The 19,202-nt window shown below is 43.0% G+C and overlaps 1 protein-coding gene across 1 annotated transcript; it reads left to right on the forward strand.

Annotated features, from left to right (window-relative positions):
* Positions 1-1,818: 1,818 nt before the first annotated feature.
* tat (tyrosine aminotransferase) lies at positions 1,819-18,264 on the forward strand (the record flags this gene model as incomplete). Its single annotated transcript, XM_083894342.1, has 11 exons — positions 1,819-2,110; positions 3,534-3,638; positions 3,735-3,802; positions 5,360-5,518; positions 6,943-7,081; positions 8,120-8,172; positions 10,251-10,403; positions 10,491-10,619; positions 16,151-16,234; positions 16,531-16,629; positions 18,148-18,264. Exons 1-11 carry the CDS (start codon positions 1,822-1,824, stop codon positions 18,262-18,264), a joined length of 1,395 nt encoding a protein of 464 aa, XP_083750468.1. The 5' UTR covers positions 1,819-1,821.
* Positions 18,265-19,202: the final 938 nt, after the last annotated feature.

Here is a 19,202-nt window from a genome sequence, read left to right on the forward strand (position 1 = left end):
CACGTTTCTCTCATTTTTCAGCTTCTTAAATGTGAATATTTTCACGTTTCTGTCATTTTTCAGCTTCTTAAATGTGAATATTTTCGTGTTTCTGTCATTTTTCAGCTTCTTCAATGTGAATATTTTCACGTTTCTGTCATTTTTCAGCTTCTTAAATGTGAATATTTTCACGTTTCTGTCATTTTTCAGCTTCTTAAATGTGAATATTTTCACGTTTCTGTCATTTTTCAGCTTCTTAAATGTGAATATTTTCACGTTTCTGTCATTTTTCAGCTTCTTAAATGTGAATATTTTCACGCTTCTGTCATTTTTCAGCTTCTTAAATGTGAATATTTTCACGTTTCTGTCATTTTTCAGCTTCTTAAATGTGAATATTTTCATGTTTCTGTCATTTTTCAGCTTCTTAAATGTGAATATTTTCGTGTTTCTGTCATTTTTCAGCTTCTTCAATGTGAATATTTTCACGTTTCTGTCATTTTTCAGCTTCTTAAATGTGAATATTTTCACGTTTCTGTCATTTTTCAGCTTCTTAAATGTGAATATTTTCACGCTTCTGTCATTTTTCAGCTTCTTAAATGTGAATATTTTCACGTTTCTGTCATTTTTCAGCTTCTTAAATGTGAATATTTTCACGCTTCTGTCATTTTTCAGCTTCTTAAATGTGAATATTTTCACGTTTCTGTCATTTTTCAGCTTCTTAAATGTGAATATTTTCATGTTTCTGTCATTTTTCAGCTTCTTAAATGTGAATATATTGCTGTTTTTCAGATTGTGGACAAGGCGAGCCTCTTAGAACTTCATCATTTCCAGGTTTGATCAACATTTTTCAACATTTTCTGAACCAAAAGACTCGTTGATTCATAGATTATGAAAATAATTGCAACCCTGGATTAGTTTGACTCTCAGATTATAAAATTAAATGACTATTTATTGTCAACTAAAACCTTTATTGAAAACATGGATAAATAAATAGAAATTTAATGAATCATTTTAACATCAGAATCTCCCTATTTTGAGAAGCAGCCGTGTTTTATTTTATTAAGAGAAGATAAAATAATCCTTAATTTTTCCCACAATCTGGAAATTTACTGTACTTGTTGTTTGACTTTTCAGGTACACGGCAAAAAAAAAAAAAAAAAAAGTGTCAGATTACAGTAATGGGGAACAGATGTGCTGCGTATGGATTCTCAGCCAAGGCTCATTTCCATGTGTGTGGCTGAAAAAGGAAATTATGTAACTGTCACATCTTTAAATTTAAGTTTGACCACGAGGGAGAATTCCAACTCTGACAAAGTATTCATTTTATACATTAAAATAATGACGTCTAATGCAAGGATTAGAACTTAAAAGATGTGAGATGATGTAAATGTGTGTTTTTACATTTGAAAACTCTGACTTTAATCTCAGAAATCTGACTTTTTTTCTACTTTAATCTTAGAATTCCTACTTTCTGACTAATCTCAGAATTCTGACTTTAATCTCAGAATTCTGACTTTTTTCTCCAACTTCAATCTCAGAATTCCAACTTTCTGACTTTAATCTCAGAATTCTGACTTTAATCTCAGAAATCTGACTTTTTTTCTACTTTAATCTCAGAATTCCGACTTTAATCTCAGAATTCATAATTTATTCTCAAACTTTAAGATGCAGAATTCTTACTTTAATCTCCGAATCCTGACTTTTTTCTCCAACTTCAATCTCAGAATTCCGACTTTCTGACTTCCTGACGTCCAGGTTATGTGATCCATTCATAAAATCTGTTCAGATTAAGTGACAAACAACAAAGTGAGAAAATCTCCTCCTCTCCTCTACAGTTCCAGGATGGATAACAAGTCTTACTTGGTGAAAATGAACGGGAACGGCGTCCACGCCGGCAAATCCACGCTCAACGGCAAAAGCCTGAGCGGCAGCGCGGTGAACGGGAACGGCCTGAGCCGCGTCGCCACCAACGGCAGCTCGCATCCCGCCAAAGCGGCGAAGAGCCGCAGGCTGAAGTGGGAGGTGAAGCCGTCGGAGATGGCCAACAACACGCTCAACCCCATCAGGTCCATGGTGGAGGAGATGAAGCTCACGCCGAACCCCGACAAACCCATGATCGCACTTTCCATAGGTGACTTCGCGCCGTGTCTGTGATTTCATTTGAAAATATAAATCAAAACAGTCAGCACAGTGTTTCGGACGAGAAGGGTCTCAGGATCCAGGTCATGGTATCTAACGAGGCGTTTGCGTCGTGGTACGGTGCGGTATGGCTTTGGAGCGGTGAAGCCCCTCGTACCTTTACATGGTAGGCGGGGTCTGGGCTGTGCAGACGACAACACGACGGACAACTGTTTGTCTCAACAAGACAAAGTCGTGCTTGGTATGAGAGCAGACCGCGGGCGTTAAGGGGAGGGGACACTTGACTCCACCCATTACTCCGGTAACCCCAAGGCAAGAGTACGGGAAAATGGAACAGTTGTAGCCTGTTGTATTGGTGCTATTCGTAATGGAAACGCAAAAATATGCGTACCAAACAAGGACCCGGTCCACTAGAGTTGAGCTGAGGGCTTTTGGTAATGACCGAAAGAACGACATCGCAAATACAGGCGGTCGAAATGAGCTTCCTCTGAGATGAGCCAGCCGAGGTGGTTCGGGCATCTGGTTAGGATGCCCCCTGGACCCTGGGGAGGTGTTTCAGGCATTTCCTTGTAGGAGTAGCCAGGCCCCTGGGGCCGACCCAGGACACACTGTGGAGGGTTTCTATCTCTCAGCTGGCCTGGTAACACCTTGGAGGTCGTGGTATCTTACAAGACGTCCAACGGTGTTTGCGCCATGGTACGGTGCGGTATGGCTTTGGAACGGTGAAGCCCTCGTACCTTTACGTGGTAGGCCGGGTCTGGGCTGTGCAGACGACAACACGACGGACAACGGTTTGTCTCAACAAGACAAAGTCGAGCTTGGTATGAGAGCAGACCGCGGGCGTTGAAGGGAGGGGACACTTGACTCCACCCATTACTCCGGTAACCCAAGGCAAGAGTACGGAAAAGTGGAACAGTTGTAGCCCGTTTTTTTTTTGGTGCTATTCGTCATGGAAATGCAAAAATATGCCTACCAAACAAGAACCCGGTCCACTCGAGTTGAGCTGAGGGCTTTTGGTAATGACCGAAAGAACGACATCGCGTATACAGGCGGTCGAAATGAACTTCCCCCGGTATGGGGAGCAGCTCGGACATCTGGGAGGGGCTCAGAGTAGAACCGCTGCTCCTCCCCGTCTAGAGGAGCCAGCCGAGGTGGTTCAGGCATCTGGTTCGGATGCCTCCTGGACCCTGGGGAGGTGGCCTGGTAACACCTTGGAGGTCATGGTATCTCACAATGCGTCCAACGGTGTTTGCGTCATGGTACGGTACAGTATGGCTTTGGAACGGCGAAGCCCTCGTACCTTTACGTGGCCACTGTCCGTCCTCTCGTCCGTCCTCTCGTCCGTCCTCGCCGTCCTCTCGTCTGTCCTCACCGTCCTCTCGTCCGTCCTCACCATCCTCTCGTCTGTCCCGCAGGAGACCCCACCGTGTTTGGAAACCTGCCCACGGACGACGCGGTGCTTCAGGCCATGAAAGACGCCATCGACTCCCACAAATACAACGGCTACGCTCCCTCTACTGGTGAGTCCGAGCTCCACCCCGGGCTTTTGTTTTCGCGTCGTCCCAGGAAATGAATGTGATGGTGAAATCGCACACTTTTCACGTGTTCATCTGCAGGTTACCTGAAGAGCAGAGAGGCAGTGGCCAACTTTTACAGCTGCCCCGAGGCTCCACTGGAGGCAGAGGTGCTCACTCACTCACTCACTCACTCACTCACTCACTCACTCACTCACTCACTGACTGTGTTTCACGCTAACTCACGTTACAGTAAATACACAACGCCACAAGTTAAAGGGACAGTTCAGGTTACTTTTCAGGTTTGTAGTGCCCCCTGCTGCAGAGAACCAGCCTCAAACACACAGGCGCTTGGGGCCAATTCCAATTCCCATCTTTAACCCTTAATCTTAACTGGCCCTCAAAACCAAGTGTTGAGGGTTATTTTGTCACTTAGAAATGGGACACCCCTTAAATGCAGATACGTCTTCAGACTGTAGGGGGCAGAATAACGCCAAAGCTGTGTCCAGTCTGTCAACTCCAAAAAAGATGAAGTGGCCAAAAACAGTTACTACATTCAAATTCAAAACACCGAGGTCTTTTAGGTTTCGTTTTCTGACGTAACTGTTCAACCTGTGGTTGCTCGGCAGCTGAGACTCTACCGACTGCAATGATTGGTAGACGGCAGTAGGTGGCGCCAAAACATGATTCCAAAACATAGACAAGATCTGCAAAATGTTTTTTTTAATGCAAATATTTTGTCTGTACTGTTGTTGTTGGTGAGTTCAGTTTGTTATATGAACATTATTCCTGAGTCTCTGTGACATATTAGGAGGATTTTATCATTTATTACATAATGCACCTTTAAGATTGAGGCTTAAGCAAGGAATTGGAATTCACGTCTTTATCTTCACTGTGAGACAGACTTTAACAACAGGAAACTGAAGTTTGTAAACCACTCACTCTCCCACACCAAAGCCCACAGAGAAAACCAGTGATTTTAGCTCCACAGGGACACAGGAGCTGCTGGTCCTCTGCTGCCTCGTGTGGTCACTTTGTGTCACTGAGAGAAGTCTATATTTTAAAAGCCGAATTTACTAGAATAAGACATTGTAAGTTAGTGATGGAGGCAGCAGTGGATCAACAACTCCTGTGAACTCCTGTGTGCTGTGATGTTAAAATCACTGGTTTACTCTATGGACTTTGGTGTGGGAGAGTGAGTGGTTTACAAACGTCAGTTTCCTGTTGTTTAAATCTGTTTAACAGTGAAGATAAAGACGTGTGCATGTGTTTAAGATATTGTAGACTTGTTTTAAGGTTGATTTCATTCAGTATAAAAGGTTTAATTAACAAGAAAGTGAAGTTTGTAAACCACTCACTCTCTCACACATCAAAGTCACTCACTCTCCCACACCAAAGTCCATAGAGAAAACCAGTGATTTTAACATGGAGTTCACAGGAGTTGTTGATCCACTGCTGCCTCCATCACTAACTTACAATGACTGATTTTAGTGAATTCGGCTTTTAAAATATTTCATTTAGACTTAACTCAGTGACACAAAGTGAACATCTATGGACTTTGGTGTGGGAGAGTGAGTGGTTTACACAAGATAACGTAGACTTGTGCGTCTCCAGTGAAACCAAGCGTCCGTACGTCCACACGTCCACGGACCTGAACTATCACTTTAAATCACACAGACTTGGTTAATGTGAAATTCTCAGAAGTGAAATGTCCTGGTTTTTCCCAGGATGTGATCCTGACCAGCGGCTGCAGTCATGCCATTGACCTGGCGATCGGTGTCCTCTGTAACCCGGGCGACAACATCCTGGTCCCGCGTCCGGGCTTCTCCTTATACAAGACCCTGGCCGTCTCCATGGGCATCAAGGTCAAGTTCTACGACCTGCTGGTGAGTGCACGCTGACCTGAAAACCTACCACATTCATGTCAACAAGACAGAAGAAGTCGTCACGGAGACACCGAGCAACAAATGTGACGTGAAAGCAGCTGAAAATCACCTCGAGCCGCAAACTGTGTTTTAAAAAACGCATTCTTTTAGCGTTGAGACCAATATTTGTCTACTTATACATGTGTTGAATAGTTGAATCTAAATATTACATTTAAATGCAAAAGTTAAATCTAAATGTTCTGCATGTCTGACGGTCTTTTATTTTGGTACTTCCTGTTACACAGAACATTTCTGTTGAACAATTATATTTATATTTAACATTTATATTTAAATGTAACATTTGGATTTCTTTTCAACATTGAACATTTAGATTTAACTTGTTATATTTAACATTTATATTTACATTTAGCATTTAAATCTAAATGTGCAATGCTACACCTAAAAGCTAAATCTAATTCCAAATGTAATTTTTAAATATAGCAATGAATATTTAGATTTAGCTTGTATAGATTTTGGAATTTACGTAGATTTTGGAACTTTGAGTAGATTTTGGAATTTTACCTAATTTTTGGAATTATAAGTAGATTTTGGAATTTTACATAGATTTTGGAATTTTATGTCGATTTTGAAATTTTACCTAAATTTTGGAATTATAAGTATATTTTGGAATTTTATGTAGATTTTGGAATTTTGTGTAGATTTTGGAATTTTATGTCAATTTTGGAATTTTACCTACATTTTGGAATTATAAGTACATTTTGGAATTTTATGTAGATTTTGGAATTTAAAGTAGATTTTGGAATTTTAGATGGATTTTGGAATTTTAAGTGGATTTTGAAATTTTAAGTAGATTTTGGAATTATATGTAGATTTTGGAATTTTGCGTAGATTTTGGAATTTTATGTCAATTTTGGAATTTTACCTAAATTTTGGAATTATAAGTAGATTTTGAAATTTTACGTTATGTTTCTATTTAACATTTATATTTAAATGTAGCATTTGGATTTAAATGTAACATTTATATTAATATTTAACATTTATATTTAAATTTAACCTTTGGATTCACATTTAAATGTTACATTTAAATATACAATTTAGGTGTAACATTTAAAATGTAGATTTAACTTGCTATATTGATATTTGACATTCATATTTAAATTTAACATTTGGATTTAGGATTTAGCATTTGGGGGTAATATTTAACATTTATATTTAAATATTTGATATATGTAAAAGTGAACAAATATTGGTCAGTAAGAAAAAGAATCACAGCATTTTAAAAAAGCTTTAAAAAGTTTTTGAGCCACTTTTACAAACGCCACCTCACAGTTTTTGGACTTGTGGCCGTAGTAGGAACTGCAGGGGGGGTCTCTTCTCTGGTCACATGACTCTGGTCACATGACTCCCGTGTGTTTGATCTCCAGCCGGAGAAGGAGTGGGAGGTGGACCTGCAGCAGATGGAGAGTCTGATCGACGAGAGCACTTCCTGTCTGATCGTCACCAACCCCTCCAACCCGTGTGGCTCCGTCTTCAGCAGGGACCACCTCCAGAAGATCCTCAAAGGTTAGCCACGCCCCCCACAGGAGGCCCCTCCTCCCAGAGCCTTCAATATAATAAGTTTAAAGTTTTGTAAAACATTAAACTGAAGTTTGTAAACCACTCACTCACTCTCCCACACCAAAGCCCACAGAAAAAACCAGTGATTTTAACATCACAGGGACACAGCAGCTGCTGGTGCTCTGCTGCCTCGTGTGGTCACTTTGTGTCACTGAGTTAAGTCTGAATTAACTATTTTAAAAGCCGAATTTTACAAAATCAGACATTGTAAGTTAGTGATGGAGGCAGCAGTGGATCAACAACTCCTGTGAACTCCTGTGTGCTGTGATGTTAAAATCACTGGTTTACTCTATGGACTTTGGTGTGGGAGAGTGAGTGACTTTACAAACATCAGTTTCCTGTTGTTAAAGTCTGTCTCACTGTGATATAAAGACGTGTGCATGTGTCTAAGATATTCTAGACTTGTTTTAATGTTGATTTTATTAAGTATAAAAGGTTTAATTAACAAGAAAGTGAAGTTTGTAAACCACTCACTCTCTCACACCAAAGTCACTCACTCTCCCACACCAAAGTCCATAGAGTAAACCAGTGATTTTAACATCACAGCACACAGGAGTTCACAGGAGTTGTTGATCCACTGCTGCCTCCATCACTAACTTACAATGACTGATTTTGTAAAATTAGGCTTTTAAAATATTTAATTCAGACTTAACTCAGTGACACAAAGTGACCACACGAGGCAGCAGAGGACCAGCAGCTCCTGTGTCCCTGTGAGCTAAAATCACTGGTTTTTCTCTATGGGCTGCTCGCTGCTTTCGGCGCCATCTTTGTTCTGTCAAAACACGGCAATGCATTCTGGGTAGCCCTTGTCTCCCAAGGGTGGTCTCTGAAAATCTCAACATTGAGGGCGATACAGCCCTTAAACTTGACCCTCAACTGAATTTTTCGGGATAATCGGGACAGCACTCGCACTAGAACTGACGTAGATTTACTCGGTAAACTCTCTCTCTCCTCCGTGATGATGTTGACTTGTTGTTTTCTCAGTCGCCTCCAGACACCGCGTTCCCGTCCTGGCGGACGAGATCTACGGCGACATGGTGAGTTTTCCATCCATCAACATTTATTTTGTGTCCTGATATCAGTGTAAGGGTCGTCCACCTAAAGTCCTAATAATAATAATAACAATAATAATAATAATAATAATAATAACAAAAATGACTTAACAAATGAAATAATTATGGACTTTGTAAACTCTATGGACTTTGGTGTGGGAGAGTGAGTGGTTTACATAAGTCTGTCTCACAGCAACAGCAGCAGCTGGGACACGCCCCCCTGCTTTCATTGGCTTAAGTGTAGCCTATCAGGTGTTGGGCATTTTCCAGGCTACCAGGACCAGTTCATTCATTCATTCATTCATTCATTCATTCATTCATTCATTCATTCATTCATTCATATAAAGACTTCAACTTGACATTAACATATAGTCATTAGAAAGATGACAAATGACACAGAAGGGAAACATAAAAGAAGAAGAAGAATGTGTCAGGGCTTCAGCAGCAGCAGCATTAGCATATGCATTAGCGTCAGCTTCAGCAGCATTAGCATTAGCTTCAGCAGCAGCAACTTCAGCATATGCATTAGCTTCAGCAGCTTCAGCATTAGCTTTAGCCGCAGCAGCTAAAGCATTAGCTTCAGCAGCTTCAGCATTAGCTTCAGCATTAGCTTCAGCAATAGCTTCAGCAGCAGCTTCAGCATTAGCTTCAGTATTAGCATTAGTTTTAGCAGCAGCAGCTTCAGCATTAGCTTCAGCATTAGCTTCAGCAATAGCTTCAGCATTAGCTTCAGCATTAGCTTCAGCAGCGTCAGCATAAGCTTCAGCAGCATTAGCTTCAGCATTAGCTTTAGCAGCAGCAGCAGCTTCAGCATTAGCATTAACTTCAGCATTAGCTTCAGCAGCATCAGCATTAGCTTCAGCAGCAGCTTCAGCAGCAGCAGTTTCAGCTTCAGCAGCAGCTTCAGCATTAGCTTTAGCAGCAGCAGTTTCAGTTTCAGCAGCTTCAGCTGACGCTGCTGAAGCTAATGCTAATGCATTAGCTTTAGCAGCAGCAGCAGTTTCAGTTTCAGCAGCTTCAGCAGCAGCAGCTTCAGCATTAGCTTTAGCAGCAGCAGTTTCAGCAGCATTAGCTTTAGCATTAGCTTTAGCAGCAGCAGCTTCAGCAGCAGCAGCAGCTTCAGATGTCGTGGAGTGGAAATGTTCAGAGTGGAGGTCGTTGAGTGCATCCACAAGCCCCGCCCACCCATCTGTCAATCTCACGTCTTTGGACCCGAGCAGAGCGCGATGATTGTGCACTTTTCTACAAGAGACATGTGGTTCTACTTATCTGTGAGGGGGGGGCTGAGAACGTGGCAGAACCGGGGGGGGTTCTGCCACGTTAACGCAAATAAATATGATAAATGACAAGTTTATATAACTTAAACCAGAGACAAAGAAGACGAAATTCCACACTTATTTACAGGTTTATTGACTTTTATGATCAGGGATTATCTCAATGTGTGTGTGTGTGTGTGTGTGTGTGTGTGTGTGTGTGTTTCTTAATTAGAACCAGCTTCTCTCCCTCGTTCGTTCTTTCCTCTTCAAAGTAAAAACTCTCACACGTCAAGAAAACACATCTGTAAAAGAGATGAAAGATATTTGCGTTAAAGCAACAGACGAATAATAATAATAAAAATAATAATAATAAAAACAATCGTGTCAAAGAGATAAAACAGTCAATCCAAACTTAACTGAGTTTAAATTGTTTAGTGTCAGCAGGGGGCGCTCACTGACTGTGTCAGCTCCTCATACAACCACAGTTTAAAAAATCTAAATTTAATCTTGAATTCCGACTTAATCTCAGAATTCTTACTTTAATCTAATAATTCTGGCTAAGAATTCTTACTTTACATGTTTTTGGGTTTTTTTTACACGTTTTTTTACACGTTTTTAACATGTTTTTTTTACACGTCTTAATTTTTTTTTTTACATGTTTTTACACGTTTTTACACTGTTTTTTTTTCACGTTTTTACACTTTTTACACTTTTTTTTTTTTTTTACACTTTTTAGGGTTAAGGGTTAGTAACCCTAACCCACTTTTATTTACACATGTTAAAATCATGTGTATATTCCGTGTGCAGGTGTTGCCGGGCTGCAGCTCTGCTTCCATGGCGTCTCTCAGCAGTGACGTTCCCGTGCTCTCCTGCGGTGGATTAGCTAAACGTTGGCTGGTCCCTGGTTGGAGAATGGGATGGATTTTAATCCATGACCGGAATAACGTGTTTGGATCTGCTGTACGTGAGATTATTCAAATAAATACGAAGTAAATGTTCAAAACTAACGTAGAGATGAACGCTGATGATCTCGCGTGTCGTCCGCAGATTCGTCAAGGTCTGTTGAGACTGAGCCAACGCATTCTGGGAGCCTGCAGCCTGGTGCAGGGGGCGCTAGAGAGCATCCTTAACAACACACCACAGAGCTTCTACAACAACACCATCACTTTACTCAAGGTAACACTCACTCATTCATAAGTGTCTCTGTCCTCAGACTCACTCATTCATAAATGTCCTCCTCAGACTCACTCATTCATAAGTGTCTCTGTCCTCCTCAGACTCACTCATTCATAAGTGTCTCTGTCCTCAGACTCACTCATTCATAAGTGTCTCTGTCCTCAGACTCACTCATTCATAAGTGTCTCTGTCCTCCTCAGACTCACTCATTCATAAATGTCTCTGTCCTCCTCAGACTCACTCATTCATAAGTGTCTCTGTCCTCAGACTCACTCATTCATCAGTGTCTCTGTCCTCAGACTCACTCATTCATAAGTGTCTCTGTCCTCCTCAGACTCACTCATTCATAAGTGTCTCTGTCCTCAGACTCACTCATTCATCAGTGTCTCTGTCCTCAGACTCACTCATTCATCAGTGTCTCTGTCCTCAGACTCACTCATTCATAAGTGTCTCTGTCCTCCTCGGACTCACTCATTCATAAGTGTCTCTGTCCTCCTCAGACTCACTCATTCATAAGTGTCTCTGTCCTCCTCAGACTCACTCATTCATAAGTGTCTCTGTCCTCAGACTCACTCATTCATAAATGTCCTCCTCAGACTCACTCATTCATAAGTGTCTCTGTCCTCCTCAGACTCACTCATTCATAAGTGTCTCTGTCCTCAGACTCACTCATTCATAAGTGTCTCTGTCCTCAGACTCACTCATTCATAAGTGTCTGTCCTCCTCAGACTCACTCATTCATAAGTGTCTCTGTCCTCCTCAGACTCACTCATTCATAAGTGTCTCTGTCCTCCTCAGACTCACTCATTCATAAATGTCTCTGTCCTCCTCAGACTCACTCATTCATAAGTGTCTCTGTCCTCCTCAGACTCACTCATTCATAAATGTCTCTGTCCTCCTCAGACTCACTCATTCATAAGTGTCTCTGTCCTCAGACTCACTCATTCATAAGTGTCTCTGTCCTCAGACTCACTCATTCATAAATGTCTCTGTCCTCCTCAGACTCACTCATTCATAAGTGTCTCTGTCCTCAGACTCACTCATTCATAAGTGTCTCTGTCCTCCTCAGACTCACTCATTCATAAATGTCTCTGTCCTCCTCAGACTCACTCATTCATAAGTGTCTCTGTCCTCCTCAGACTCACTCATTCATAAGTGTCTCTGTCCTCCTCAGACTCACTCATTCATAAGTGTCTCTGTCCTCAGACTCACTCATTCATAAGTGTCTCTGTCCTCCTCAGACTCACTCATTCATAAATGTCTCTGTCCTCCTCAGACTCACTCATTCATAAGTGTCTCTGTCCTCCTCAGACTCACTCATTCATAAGTGTCTCTGTCCTCAGACTCACTCATTCATAAGTGTCTCTGTCCTCCTCAGACTCACTCATTCATAAGTGTCTCTGTCCTCCTCAGACTCACTCATTCATAAGTGTCTCTGTCCTCCTCAGACTCACTCATTCATAAGTGTCTCTGTCCTCCTCAGACTCACTCATTCATAAGTGTCTCTGTCCTCCTCAGACTCACTCATTCATAAATGTCTCTGTCCTCCTCAGACTCACTCATTCATAAGTGTCTCTGTCCTCCTCAGACTCACTCATTCATAAATGTCTCTGTCCTCCATAGACTCACTCATTCATAAGTGTCTCTGTCCTCCTCAGACTCACTCATTCATAAGTGTCTCTGTCCTCCTCAGACTCACTCATTCATAAGTGTCTCTGTCCTCCTCAGACTCACTCATTCAAAAGTGTCTCTGTCCTCCTCAGACTCACTCATTCATAAATGTCTCTGTCCTCCTCAGACTCACTCATTCATAAGTGTCTCTGTCCTCCTCAGACTCACTCATTCATAAGTGTCTCTGTCCTCCTCAGACTCACTCATTCATAAATGTCTCTGTCCTCCTCAGACTCACTCATTCATAAGTGTCTCTGTCCTCCTCAGACTCACTCATTCATAAATGTCTCTGTCCTCCTCAGACTCACTCATTCATAAGTGTCTCTGTCCTCAGACTCACTCATTCATAAGTGTCTCTGTCCTCAGACTCACTCATTCATAAATGTCTCTGTCCTCCTCAGACTCACTCATTCATAAATGTCTCTGTCCTCCTCAGACTCACTCATTCATAAGTGTCTCTGTCCTCCTCAGACTCACTCATTCATAAATGTCTCTGTCCTCCTCAGACTCACTCATTCATAAGTGTCTCTGTCCTCCTCAGACTCACTTATTCATAAGTGTCTCTGTCCTCCTCAGACTCACTCATTCATAAGTGTCTCTGTCCTCAGACTCACTCATTCATAAGTGTCTCTGTCCTCCTCAGACTCACTCATTCATAAATGTCTCTGTCCTCCTCAGACTCACTCATTCATAAGTGTCTCTGTCCTCCTCAGACTCACTCATTCATAAGTGTCTCTGTCCTCCTCAGACTCACTCATTCATAAGTGTCTCTGTCCTCAGACTCACTCATTCATAAGTGTCTCTGTCCTCCTCAGACTCACTCATTCATAAGTGTCTCTGTCCTCCTCAGACTCACTCATTCATAAGTGTCTCTGTCCTCCTCAGACTCACTCATTCATAAGTGTCTCTGTCCTCCTCAGACTCACTCATTCATAAATGTCTCTGTCCTCCTCAGACTCACTCATTCATAAGTGTCTCTGTCCTCCTCAGACTCACTCATTCATAAATGTCTCTGTCCTCCATAGACTCACTCATTCATAAGTGTCTCTGTCCTCCTCAGACTCACTCATTCATAAGTGTCTCTGTCCTCCTCAGACTCACTCATTCATAAGTGTCTCTGTCCTCCTCAGACTCACTCATTCATAAATGTCTCTGTCCTCCTCAGACTCACTCATTCATAAGTGTCTCTGTCCTCCTCAGACTCACTCATTCATAAGTGTCTCTGTCCTCCTCAGACTCACTCATTCATAAATGTCTCTGTCCTCCTCAGACTCACTCATTCATAAGTGTCTCTGTCCTCCTCAGACTCACTCATTCATAAATGTCTCTGTCCTCCTCAGACTCACTCATTCATAAGTGTCTCTGTCCTCCTCAGACTCACTCATTTATAAATGTCTCTGTCCTCCATAGACTCACTCATTCATAAGTGTCTCTGTCCTCCTCAGACTCACTCATTCATAAGTGTCTCTGTCCTCCTCAGACTCACTCATTCATAAGTGTCTCTGTCCTCCTCAGACTCACTCATTCATAAGTGTCTCTGTCCTCCATAGACTCACTCATTCATAAGTGTCTCTGTCCTCCTCAGACTCACTCATTCATAAGTGTCTCTGTCCTCCTCAGACTCACGCATTCATAAGTGTCTCTGTCCTCCTCAGACTCACTCATTCATAAGTGTCTCTGTCCTCCTCAGACTCACTCATTCATAAGTGTCTCTGTCCTCCTCAGACTCACTCATTCATAAGTGTCTCTATCCTCCTCAGACTCACTCATTCATAAGTGTCTCTGTCCTCCTCAGACTCACTCATTCATAAATGTCTCTGTCCTCCTCAGACTCACTCATTCATAAGTGTCTCTGTCCTCCTCAGACTCACTCATTCATAAATGTCTCTGTCCTCCATAGACTCACTCATTCATAAGTGTCTCTGTCCTCCTCAGACTCACTCATTCATAAGTGTCTCTGTCCTCCTCAGACTCACTCATTCATAAGTGTCTCTGTCCTCCTCAGACTCACTCATTCATAAGTGTCTCTGTCCTCCTCAGACTCACTCATTCATAAATGTCTCTGTCCTCCTCAGACTCACTCATTCATAAGTGTCTCTGTCCTCCTCAGACTCACTCATTCATAAATGTCTCTGTCCTCCTCAGACTCACTCATTCATAAGTGTCTCTGTCCTCCTCAGACTCACTCATTCATAAATGTCTCTGTCCTCCTCAGACTCACTCATTCATAAGTGTCTCTGTCCTCCTCAGACTCACTCATTCATAAATGTCTCTGTCCTCCATAGACTCACTCATTCATAAGTGTCTCTGTCCTCCTCAGACTCACTCATTCATAAGTGTCTCTGTCCTCCTCAGACTCACTCATTCATAAGTGTCTCTGTCCTCCTCAGACTCACTCATTCATAAGTGTCTCTGTCCTCCATAGACTCACTCATTCATAAGTGTCTCTGTCCTCCTCAGACTCACTCATTCATAAGTGTCTCTGTCCTCCTCAGACTCACTCATTCATAAGTGTCTCTGTCCTCCTCAGACTCACTCATTCATAAGTGTCTCTGTCCTCCTCAGACTCACTCATTCATAAGTGTCTCTGTCCTCCTCAGACTCACTCATTCATAAGTGTCTCTGTCCTCCTCAGACTCACTCATTCATAAATGTCTCTGTCCTCCTCAGACTCACTCATTCATAAGTGTCTCTGTCCTCCTCAGACTCACTCATTCATAAATGTCTCTGTCCTCCATAGACTCACTCATTCATAAGTGTCTCTGTCCTCCTCAGACTCACTCATTCATAAGTGTCTCTGTCCTCCTCAGACTCACTCATTCATAAGTGTCTCTGTCCTCCTCAGACTCACTCATTCATAAGTGTCTCTGTCCTCCTCAGACTCACTCATTCATAAGTGTCTCTGTCCTCCTCAGACTCACTCATTCATAAGTGTCTCTGTCCTCCTCAGACTCACTCATTCATAAGTGTCTCTGTCCTCCTCAGACTCACTCATTCATAAGTGTCTCTGTCCTCCTCAGACTCACTCATTCATAAGTGTCTCTGTCCTCCTCAGACTCACTCATTCATAAGTGTCTCTGTCCTCCTCAGACTCACTCATTCATAAATGTCTCTGTCCTCCATAGACTCACTCATTCATAAGTGTCTCTGTCCTCCTCAGACTCACTCATTCATAAGTGTCTCTGTCCTCCTCAGACTCACTCATTCATAAGTGTCTCTGTCCTCCTCAGACTCACTCATTCATAAGTGTCTCTGTCCTCCTCAGACTCACTCATTCATAAGTGTCTCTGTCCTCCTCAGACTCACTCATTCATAAGTGTCTCTGTCCTCCTCAGACTCACTCATTCATAAGTGTCTCTGTCCTCCTCAGACTCACTCATTCATAAGTGTCTCTGTCCTCCTCAGACTCACTCATTCATAAGTGTCTCTGTCCTCCTCAGACTCACTCATTCATAAATGTCTCTGTCCTCCTCAGACTCACTCATTCATAAGTGTCTCTGTCCTCCTCAGACTCACTCATTCATAAATGTCTCTGTCCTCCATAGACTCACTCATTCATAAGTGTCTCTGTCCTCCTCAGACTCACTCATTCATAAGTGTCTCTGTCCTCCTCAGACTCACTCATTCATAAGTGTCTCTGTCCTCCTCAGACTCACTCATTCATAAGTGTCTCTGTCCTCCTCAGACTCACTCATTCATAAGTGTCTCAGTCCTCCTCAGACTCACTCATTCATAAGTGTCTCTGTCCTCCTCAGACTCACTCATTCATAAGTGTCTCTGTCCTCCTCAGACTCACTCATTCATAAGTGTCTCAGTCCTCCTCAGACTCACTCATTCATAAGTGTCTCTGTCCTCCTCAGACAAACTCAGAGATCTGTTTTAATGAACTGTCCACCGTCCCTGGTCTTCACCCGGTCAGGACCTCAGGAGCCATGTACCTCATGGTCAGTGCAGTGTGTTCATGAGTTCATGTGTTCATGTCTTCATGCGTTCATGCGTTCATGTTTGTGTTCATGTGTTCATGCGTTCATGTCTTCATGCGTTCATGCGTTGATGTTTGTGTTCATGCGTTCATGTGTTCATGCGTCCATGCGTTCATGTCTTCATGTGTTCATGCGTTCATGTTTTCATGTGTTCATGCGTTCATGTGTTCATGCGTTCATGCGTTCATGTGTTCATGCGTTCATGTGTTCATGTGTTCATGTCACAGTTGTTGAATCACAGTCAAATGTCTGTCCAGGTCGGGATCGACTTGGTTCATTTTCCAGGTTTTAAGAATGACGTGGACTTCACTGAGCGTATGGTCACCGAGCAATCTGTCTTCTGTTTACCCACCTCAGTAAGACACCCTGTCCTCAGTGTCCTCTCAATGTCCTCTGTATCCTCTCAGTGTCCTCTCAATGTCCTCTCAGTATCCTCTGTGTCCTCTCAGTGTCCTCTCAGTGTCCTCTCAGTGTCCTCTCAATGTCCTCTGTATCCTCTCAGTGTCCTCTCAATGTCCTCTGTATCCTCTCAGTGTCCTCTCAATGTCCTCTCAGTATCCTCTGTGTCCTCTGTGTCCCCTCAGTGTCCTCTCATTGTCCTCTCTGTGTCCTCTCTGTGTCCTCTCTGTGTCCTCTCTGTGTCCTCTCTGTGTCCTCTCAGTGTCCTCTCAGTGTCCTCTCTGTGTCCTCTCAATGTCCTCTCAGTGTCCTCTCAGTGTCCTCTCTGTGTCCTCTCAATGTCCTCTCAGTGTCCTCTCAATGTCCTCTGTATCCTCTCAGTGTCCTCTTCTTGTCCTCCCACTCACTCATTCACTCACTCATTCATTCACTCACTCACTCATTCACTCACTCATTCACTCACACACTCGTTCACTCACTCATTCACTCACTCACTCGTTCACTCACACACTCACTCACTCACACACTCGTTCACTCACTTGTTCACTCACTCACTCATTCACTCACTCGTTCACTCATTCACTCACTCACTCGTTCACTCATTCACACACTCACTCACTCACTCGTTCATTCACTCATTCACTCACTCGTTCACTCACTCACTCACTCACTCGTTCACTCACTCACACACTCACTCACACACTCGTTCACTCACTCATTCACTCGTTCACTCACTCACTCATTCACTCACTCGTTCACTCACTCACTCACTCATTCACTCACTCACTAACACACTCACTCACACACTCGTTCACTCACTCACTCACTCACTCGTTCACTCACTCACTCACTCATCCACTCACTAACACACTCACTCACACACTCGTTCACTCACTCACTCACTCATTCACTCACTCATTCACTCACACACTCGTTCACTCACTCATTCACTCACTCACTCGTTCACTCACACACTCACTCACACACTCGTTCACTCACTTGTTCACTCACTCACTCACTCACTAACACACTCACTAACACACTCACTCACTCACTCATTCACTCACTCGTTCACTCATTCACTCACTCGTTCACTCATTCACACACTCACTCGTTCACTCACTCACTCGTTCATTCACTCATTCACTCACTCGTTCACTCACTCACTCACTCACTCGTTCACTCACTCACTCACACAATCACTCACACACTCGTTCACTCACTCATTCACTCGTTCACTCACTCACTCATTCACTCACTCGTTCACTCACTCACTCACTCATTCACTCACTCACTAACACACTCACTCACACACTCGTTCACTCACTCACTCACTCATTCACTCACTCGTTCACTCACTCACTCACTAACACACTCACTCACACTCGTTCACTCACTCACTCACACACTCATTCACTCACTCATTCATTCATTCATTCATTCACTCACTCATTCACTCGTTCACTGTCTTGCAGGCCTTTGAGTTCCCAGACTTCTTCCGTATCGTGTTGACAGTTCCAGAGGAGATGATGAAGGAGGCCTGTGAGAGGATCAGACTCTTCTGTGTGTGTCACTATGAGCAGCACCTGTGAGACACACACACACACACACACACACACATTCTTGTACTTGCTGCATGCTAAGGACCGGGTAAAAGTGCTGACAAAGTGAGGACCAACATTTCCACTTTATAAATCAACACAGTTACAAATATCTACTTCATAAATGACATCTACAAAGAACTACTGGGTGCAGTACCATAACATGTCTGCAGGTGGAGCCAGGTTTTTGTACCAAAGTGAGGACCTCTGTTAAAAAAAGAGTGTAGCATGTGTACGACCGAACAAAGTGATTTGAATGAAAACAAAGTGAGGACCGGCCAAAATGTCCTCACTTGGTAAAAAGGACCTCATTTTGTTGGTTTAAAAACCCCTCACTGGTCCTCAGTATGCTGCAAGTACAAGAACACACACACACACACACACACACACACACACACACACACTCACACACACACACGTGTTAAAGGGTTAATGACGGCTTTTAAAGTGTGACATTTAAAACGTGTTGTGTTGAGACTCAAAGTCGGTCAAATCTAACTCTTACCACGTCTACGTCACATGACCACGTCTTTGTCTTCACTGTGAGACGTTAGTGAACCGCTCACTCTCCCACACCAAAGTCACTCACTCTCCCACACCAAAGTCCATAGAGTAAACCAGTGATTTTAACATCACAGCACACAGGAGTTCACAGGAGTTGTTGATCCACTGCTGCCTCCATCACCAACTTAACTCAGTGACACAAAGTGACCACACGAGGCAGCAGAGGACCAGCAGCTCCTGTGTCCCTGTGATGTTAAAATCACTGGTTTTCTCTGTGGGCTTTGGTGTGGGAGAGTGAGCGGTTTACAGACGTCGCTTTCCTCTCGTTAAAGATAAAGACGTGAAACGCGTGACGTTGACGTCGTGGTCTTTTACTAATGGGCTAACGTCGCTCTTGTTGTGTTGCAGTACCGCACACCACCACA

Source organism: Microchirus variegatus (genome assembly GCF_963457635.1).
Source record: "Microchirus variegatus genome assembly, chromosome: 8".
NCBI lineage: Eukaryota > Metazoa > Chordata > Actinopteri > Pleuronectiformes > Soleidae > Microchirus > Microchirus variegatus.